An 8,277-nucleotide genomic window follows, 5' to 3' on the forward strand; every position below is an offset into this window, starting at 1 on the left:
TGGTGCGGCCTCACCTTGAGTACTGTGTGCAGTTTTGGGCGTCACAGTATAGAAAGGATATGAAGATACTAGAGAGTGTCCAGAGGAGAGCCAGAAAGATGGTGAAGGGTTTAGAGGGGAAGCCGTACGAGGAGCGGCTGAAGTTGCTAGGTCTGTTCAGCTTGGAGAGGAGAAGACTGAGGGGAGACCTCATTGCAGTCTACAACTTCCTCACAAGGAGAAGTGGAGGAGTAGGTGCTGACCTCTTCACCCTGGTGACCAGTGACAGAACTCAAGGGAATGGCAGGAAGATATGCCAGGGGAGGTTTAGGTTAGATATTAGGAAAAGGTTCTTCACCCAGAGGGTGGTGGAGCACTGGAACAGGTTCCCCAGGGAAGCAGTCATGACACCAAGCCTGGCAGGATTCAAGGAGCATTTGAACAATGCCCTCAGACACATTGTGTGAATTCTGGGCTTGTCCTATGCTGGGACAGGAGCTGGACTCAATGATCCTTGTGGGTCCCTTCCAACTCAGGATATTCTATGATTCTGTGATAAACAAGCCACCTCTCCATCTTCTTATGAGTAAGATCACATGTTTATGCTTCTGAAGACTTTCAATCTAAGGCATTTTATTTCACACTTTCAATTTTTAATAGCCTTTAAAAATGTGGATTCTGGAGCAGGACCAAACATTAATGTATCAGTCATAAAGAGGCAGGGTTGTTTCTACTCGCCACTCCCCCCATTTGTACAGCCACAGATTGCAACAGCTTTTTTTTGCCACAACATTGAGTTAGAGGTCAAAATTGAGCTGCTTCTCCTCTCTGCACCACAAAGCCTTGTCAGAAACATTGCTGTCTGCTCTCCTCTTCCTTGTCCTCCCCTAAATACCACCCCAGCACCATGGCTCTCTGGACTTGTCTCACCCAAGTCATGACCAAGCTGAACAAACCCATTGGGCTTTTCCGTCGTGATAACATCACAGGTCAAAAAGTGGAACAAATAGAAAGTGAAGGGTTGAGCCATCGAACCAGATCGAGATCTGCCGTGGGGGTGCCACAGACAGTAATGTAATGTTCTGCATGAACGTGCAGGAGATGTGTTCAGGGATAATGTACTTGCATAGATAGAGAATATTTTTAATTCCAGGGTGTTATCAGATCTGGAAAAATGCTGAATGAGTGGGTCACTGCAGTATCAGTCTATTGCTACAGCATGAAGGGGGAGCTGTATTCCCTCTCTAACATCCACTCTGTAATTGCACAGCTTCTGCAAATAATTAACTGAACCTAACCAGACTCTTTCCCCTGCATTAAATCTGTATTATCCGTTCACTCCCCACCCCAAAAATTAATTTTCACTCTCAGACCGACGCCCCTTTATTATAATAGAGAATGTGAAATTCCCTCCCAGATAATTTGGTGGGAATATTAAGAAGAAAGGAATTTCAGGTTGTTTGGGAAGAAGAGAAAGTCTGGGGGAGACAGAAATTACTAGAACATTCAATCCCTGTGCTGCAAGTTAAAAGCTGATCACGTATACATTCATACGTACATATGTAGGCGTAGTCATCTCACTACTGCCACACATTATGGTCTGGTTTCAGCAGCCAAGGCTTTCCACAGTGCTTTCTGCCACAGCATTGAACTAGGAGGTAAGATTACATTGCTTGATCATTGTAACTCCCTGTCAAAAACACTGCCCACTTGCACTGCAAGCTAGGGCAATTAAGGATAGACACAATCGTGCACTTTTTGCTTAATAATCCTGTAGTCTGCTCCAAAAATGGGCCACTCATCTGGGAATAGACGTATAGCGAAGCGTTGAAGTTTGCTAATACCCCTCCTATGCTCTACACCCCAGGATCTGCCAGAGCTCCCACTACTTTACCCTTTTGCCCACAGCCCATACTATCTCCTGGGTATGGTGGTGCTGCCTGATGTGCTGTTTTTCTGCAGTGCCTTTGTGTGGGAGCAACCTGAGGAGACCGATTAGGGCAGGTGGTGGCTGGAGCGGAATAGCCAGGTGATGGTGAATGTGGAAGAGGGGAGGCTATGCCAGCTGTGGGTCTAGTTTGGCCAACAGAAGGGCAACAGACGTTGGGCTAAAGCTTCCCATTACTTGGACTCCCAGCAGTCTGTCACCATAGAAAACTGCCTATTTTATGAAATTAAACCTTCCAAAGGTAATCATTTATTCCAGAAAATCATGAAACCTAAGATAGAATGGGATAGTGTGCAGTAAAGCAAGAAGAACAACCACAAGGGGAAAGGCTCTTGCCAGGAGCAGTTTACTTGTAGCAAAGGGCCGCTGACTCTTCTCTGAAATGGAGACTACTTCAGGGCTGCCCAGGAGCTACAAGCAGCCCTCTGAGCTGAGGGCCTCCTCCTACCATGGACAAATAGCATACAAGGGAGAGAAAAAGGGGCAAGCTACTTCTCTAACCAGAGTGAACCTCTCAGGAACTCACATTCAGTCCTTTTCAGAGCCTGGAAAAGTGGCTTTGAAACTTATCACTTATCCTGAGATGGTGAATGTACACTCTAAGGCTGTCTTGAGAGCTCCCATTGCCTGTGCAAATGTATGGGCACCTGGTGAAGTCTCCCCTGGTCCCAGTGTGGATAAAGCACTCAGAGAATTTAACACAAAACCAACCACAATTGAACCTATGAGGCTTTAAATCAGATTAAATCAATGAAGAAACAAAAGAAGTGTAAGTACTGTCTTTATTCTGTGAAATTATAAATGAAGAAGAGCCAATCTGGAAACAAACTCCCCACACAGGAGAAGCCACAGCAAACAAGACTTGGTGCAAACCACTGCTGGAGTTTGTTATGTGCTTTGCTTAACCCAGTACTAGAGAGTCAGAAAAGTACCTTCTCCAAGATGAATCCTGACAAGACAGGGAGGAAGAGGGTGTCTGAAGGGGCAAACCCAGAACTCACTCTGGCCAAAACAGAAGCTGGTTTGCACTGGAACCGCCTTAACTTTATGTCCATCATCCCCAGATTGTTTTTTCCATCTCCTACAATACTGCATTCAGAAATGGTGGTGCAACCCTTCATGGCAGCTTTCAGAGACAGTCCACCTACACAGGAGAGGAAGTACATGCCATGTGTCAGGGGAACCAGTCTCCATAGCTATTCCCTCCCAATGAGGTCCCCATTACCACCCTAAGAACTGCCTGTTCCTTATGTCCAGTTGGCTCCAAACCCACCAACCCATCTCTGTCTGTTCCCATCCCCTGAACAAATTTGTAGAAACAGCAAGGTCACCTTGGTTGACTTGAAATACAAAGGGTTTAGGGTTCTTTCTGCTGACTAAATATTTTTTTAAAAAAATCTAAACATTTTAAATTTAAAAATTGAAAACATTTTAAATAGTTTTCTGTCTCTCATTTAAAGATTCTTCTGTTCAAACCTTGCCTAGCTTCCTAAAGAAAGCGGGGCTGTGTGACAGTACTCAAGGCGTTCCTTGTCTCCTTCTCTCTCTGACCGTTTCTTGACATTTGAACTGGATGACTCTCAGCCAAATTTAACATGTGCATGAGAAGTCTCAAAGACATTACAGGCTGAGCCATTTATTTAGATAAGTCCGTTTGCTAAGGCCTTACAGCATTAAGCCAAACCAACAGAGAACCCCTGCTCCCATGCCCGCTGAGGGAGAGCCTGAAACTTGAACTTGTCATTTACCAACACTGAAGCATCTACCTGACAAGGAGACCTGAGAAGGTGTTGGGTGCCTAACTCCCTATTTAGATATTCTTGCTCCCATTGCTTGCTTTTGCTCACACTGCTCATGTTTCTCTGCTGCACAGGCTATGTAGGTCTGGAATATTCTGCTGGATGTTTTTATCTCAAATACAAATAATATATAAGGATGCTTCATCAGTTCTTCACCTTCTTTTGCTCCCCTACACTGCTGCTTCATCTGCACAGCTCATCACACTGCACAGGTCTCCTCTATTTACAGTGGCTGATCAATCAACTCAAGACAAGTTAAGAGCATTTCTTATTTCAGTGGTACACTGAATTAATTGGACCACTCTGTTTCCATTGCTATGACTAAGAAAATGCTTCTTTTCCTTCGTGTTGTCTCTATGAAACATCTTCTAGTTCAGGACTTGGACAACACATCTATAAAGTGTATAACAAAGACCTTCAGCCATCATATCATCACCTGGCAATATTATCAACTCAAAGAAACTTCATCCATAATGATACACAAGATAATTTTTTTCCAGTCTGCTTCTACAGCAGGTGCCACTGCTCTTAGTTTCCATGTTATTTTTCCTGCCTGCTGAAGCACAGGTGGGACTGCTATGAAACATGGAGGAAAGGGGAGTGAACAGGGAGCTTGCTGTCTATTTTCCTCTCTCTAATTACAGCTCCTGAGGCGGCAAAACAATTTCTGAAGGAGACTGATGCATGCTGCTGGTGACCCCAGCCATTCAAAGGCTGGAGCTCCCTCACAGGGAAGATCTTTCTATGCCCCAAAGGCTCAGCTGCAGCATTCATGGGGAGGGACCTGTCCCTAGCTCTCTAGGAGCAGATGCACCACTACAACAGTGTCTTGCCCCCAGTGGCCAGGTCTTCTCATGAGAAAGCCAATGGCTCTGTATTGATTTCACCTGAACCTCCACTAACTAGGCAACTGGCTTAGATCCAGATTCATCCTCATGCATCCTAGCTAGGGCCAGCAGGTTCAGGGTCTTGGTCAGATTTATTACATGCCCATGTATCAGGTATTGCTTCAGGAGTCCAGTTCTGCTCTTGACCTCAGTTATGCCATGCTATGAGGAATCCCAACAGTTATCCATGCATGATGGGGAAGGAGGAAGAAAAAAACACCCCTGCCCTTTTATCAGTTTTAAGTATGTTCCCTTTCAGTTCCTCTTTTTTTTTTTCACAATTTTTGCCCATTTCTATTTCTCTGTGATGCTTCATCTTAGACTGGTTTCACCCATTTAACGAAAAAGATGAAAGACAGCCCCAAATAAAAGGAAGTTACCGGAATTCATTAACCCAGCAAGGTCAACGCATTGGGTTTCGGATCCAGTGCAGTTTACAATTTCGTTACCGCACTGGAAGGAGTCCACGCTGTAGCAGGCAGGACACTGATATCCATTGGGCACGTTGTCCTCTGGTGGCACTGGAAGGAAAGAGATGGGCCGTAACTGGTTTTAACAAGGGAAGGAGAGGACAGAGCCAGGTGATGGCTTAGCCTGGAAAGCCTCACCTCAGATCAGGGCAGACAGAGAGGGGACGGGGTGTAAGGAAAAATGGAGCTTACGTGAGACAGAGATTGTTCGACAGTCATCACCCGTGCAGCAAGCCAAATGGCTCCTTGCTTTTACCTTCCCGTAGTTCATGGTGACAGGGCCAAGCTGGCAAATGTTGGATGGCAGGCAAGACTTGACAGATGAAGGGATTGCCATCCCCCCTGTAACAAAGTGGAATGCAGCACCAAGTCCTTAACCACAAGGTAGTTACCCTTCCCATTAGTTTCTACAGCAGCAATTACTAAGCAGCTGTCCTGGGGCCTGAGAGGGGTCTGGGGACAGCAGAGCCACCCCGAAAGCAGCACCAGTGATCCTGGTGATCCTCTCAGAGGAATGAGGGTGCCATCACATCTGAGACACTAATGAGGAATTTCTCCTTCTCCATGTTGTGCTTAAAGGCAGGAGGAGAACATCACTCCTTACAGCCAGCTGGCCTTCTTGCAGATGTTCACCTTAGCCAGAATGCCCCAGCCACAGAGTTGATGGGGTGACCCATGTGCCTCTGACCCACAGCTCATGCTGTGTCATGCACAGTCCACAGAGCACACAGTCCATGGCAGTCACAAGCATCCTGACACAGACAAGTCTAGTCTTTGCTGTGAACCAAACCCAAAAGGTGTAACAGAGGGCAGATCAGTTATGTTGCAACCTACTAAGGCCCCACCAGAGTTGTGAGGAGGAAGGGTGGCTTTGCACAAGCAGAGGAAAGACACACACTGGAGCTGCCATCACCAAAGCACGTAGGATATGAGATAACCTCCAGTCTAAAAGCCAACAGTCACATTACTGAATCTGGGTGATGACCAAGGGCCATGCCACTGATCCAACCAAGTGCACAGTTGTGTCAGGGCTCAGCACCCATCTTTGGTTTATCAACCATGGGGACATTGTGACAGCTCAGCCCTGGCGGTGCCACTAGGCTGCCTGGTGTCCCCTTTCCTGCTCAAGGAAGGGAGTCAGATGCAGGCCAGTTTCTCCCTCCACCCATGGCCAGTGCACCTTCAGTGCTAGATGCCAGCAGCCTTGTGTCCCTGATGGTCCAGCCTCTCAACCCAACTACTCACCCAGAATTAAAAGCCAATTTCTCCTCCCAGTATGCTACCTAGATCCTTCCCTCCACAACTAAGAACCAAGCCCTCGCAGTAGGAAACTGCTGCTCAAGATAGAGGAATAGAGAGCTTTTCCCATCCAATAGAGAGCTTTTCCCATCCCAGACCATCCTGATCTCTGTGTCCTCTGTCAGTGAAAAGGAAAGTTAACAGCTTATCCAAGGACTCACCATAAGGCCAGTGACAGAGGTGGGGACAGAGACCCATCCCCCACTCCCACTCTGAAAGGCGTGCTGGCACACAGCCATAGTGGATGTCTCACCTACCTATCATGACCTCGTGCAGAATGATGCCACAGGTATCTTCACCACCACTACAGGTTTTCATGGGGCCAAAGCAGCTTTTTCCTATGCTGTGACAAACCTCACACTGAAGGGAGGTCCCTGGGGAAAGAAGGAGGACAAATTCCTGGGTAGCAGTCATGAGGGATCTCACTTCCCCTTTCACTGATGTTTTGCTTCAGCAGTTGATCAGCACTTTTCACATTCCTGTTCCCTTGTTTGTCCTGTTTCATTGCTCAACTTGTGGGCTCTCTTGTATTATTTCTCTTAGTACTTATTCTAGTAAGAACTTGAATTTGGGCAAGTGAGGGGAAGCCATTTTGAGATAGCATTTTACATTTTAACCACCAACCCAGCCAGCTTTACTTATCTCCTGTGCAATGATGTTTGCTTGGTTTTCCTGGGGTTGCTAAGGAAAGCATCCCCACAAACCCATCCGTCTTGGCATGCATTCAGGTGTCCCTGGATTCCCAGACGCCCAGTCCTCTCTTTGCAGAGGGCAGGAGGAATCAAAGGTCTGGGGATCAAGAGGCTGCCAGTAGGTACTGGCTGTGCTATGTACAAACTGGGGAATGGCATATGTCTTTGTAGGAGAAAACACTTTACCAGCTGCCTGCTGGAACATCTTGAGCAGCCTGGAATATCAGGCAGTCAGCAGAAAACGCTTATAAAGGAACAAAGTGATCATTAACAGAGGACAAGCAGCCTGTCTTCCCTGACACATACTCATGGGGATCCAAAGGTCCAGCATGTAGATTAAGAGGTCCAGGGCATGTGTCAGTTCCCTAAACCCAGGTGCTATCTAAGGCACCTTGCAGTGGCTGTGACATCTACATGGGATGGCAGAATGTCACACAACCCTGGGCGTGAGCAAAATAAATGAGCCCTTAAGTTTGTGGTAAATGGTGGCTGGAGGTCGATTTAGCAGATCAAAGGTCAGCAGACAGCCTCAGAGCAACCTGAATCACTCCCATGATTGTCCCAGCTAGATACCCAGTGACCACCACAGGAGCTTAGACAACCAGTTCACATTGTAAATGCCTACACCTTCAACTGCACGTTGGCTCATAGCACCAAAGATCCCCCGAGACTGGTCACCACCCTGCAGTACAAATCCCACCGGATAAGGGGTTCCCACAGCTCAGACAGCAGGAACAGCCCCACGTACGGTGCACCCATTCCCAGACCACTTCCATGTCTCACAGCCCCGCAGGTCCCAGCGGAAAACTCACCTGGGTCCAGGAAAGCCAGGAGGAAGCTGAGGCTGAGGGACACTTTCATGCTGATGGAATGTAAGCACAGGGAACCGCCAAGTCTTGCTGAACACAGCACAGTGTACCACGAGGGCTTTATAAACTGGAGGGAAACAGGATGTTTTGGAGAAGTGGCAGTTGGGGAAGTGCTCTGAACATATAGACACTGCAGAGCACTAGCACCAGTGTTCGTTTTTTCATTCAAATCACAAGTTCTGCCTTTTCCTCTGAACAAGTAATGCTGTTTGCCTTTCCCCAGTCTAGAGTGTGTAGCCTGTGGGGAAAGACTGGCTTGCCTGGGGTCTACCAGGTATGTCTCTGGTGCAGACCTTGTTTGAACAACATTCAGACTCTGCCATACATATGAATG

General features: G+C 47.1%; 1 protein-coding gene across 1 annotated transcript; it reads right to left on the reverse strand.

Annotated features, from left to right (window-relative positions):
- Nucleotides 1-2,728: 2,728 nt before the first annotated feature.
- Nucleotides 2,729-7,962, reverse strand: LOC137676836 (phospholipase A2 inhibitor gamma subunit B-like). The gene is made up of 5 exons (XM_068423903.1): nt 7,887-7,962; nt 6,640-6,756; nt 5,276-5,425; nt 4,994-5,134; nt 2,729-3,071 (listed from the first exon to the last, which is right to left on the reverse strand). The coding sequence occupies exons 1-5, from the start codon at nt 7,933-7,935 to the stop codon at nt 2,848-2,850; spliced, it is 681 nt and encodes a 226-aa protein (XP_068280004.1). The 5' UTR covers nt 7,936-7,962; the 3' UTR covers nt 2,729-2,847.
- Nucleotides 7,963-8,277: the final 315 nt, after the last annotated feature.

This window comes from Nyctibius grandis, chromosome Z, assembly GCF_013368605.1.
Source record: "Nyctibius grandis isolate bNycGra1 chromosome Z, bNycGra1.pri, whole genome shotgun sequence".
Taxonomy (NCBI): Eukaryota; Metazoa; Chordata; class Aves; order Nyctibiiformes; family Nyctibiidae; genus Nyctibius; species Nyctibius grandis.

Coding starts and splice junctions, on each gene's coding strand:
- LOC137676836 (XM_068423903.1), bottom strand. CDS start 7,935: ATGAAAGTGTCCCTCAGCCTCAGCTTCCTCCTGGCTTTCCTGGACCCA. Junction 6,757..7,886: donor CCTGGCTTTCCTGGACCCAG/GTGAGTTTTCCG, acceptor TTCTTTCCCCAG/GGACCTCCCTTCAGTGTGAG. Junction 3,072..4,993: donor TGCTGGGTTAATGAATTCCG/GTAACTTCCTTT, acceptor TCTCCTGTGTAG/GTGGACTGTCTCTGAAAGCT.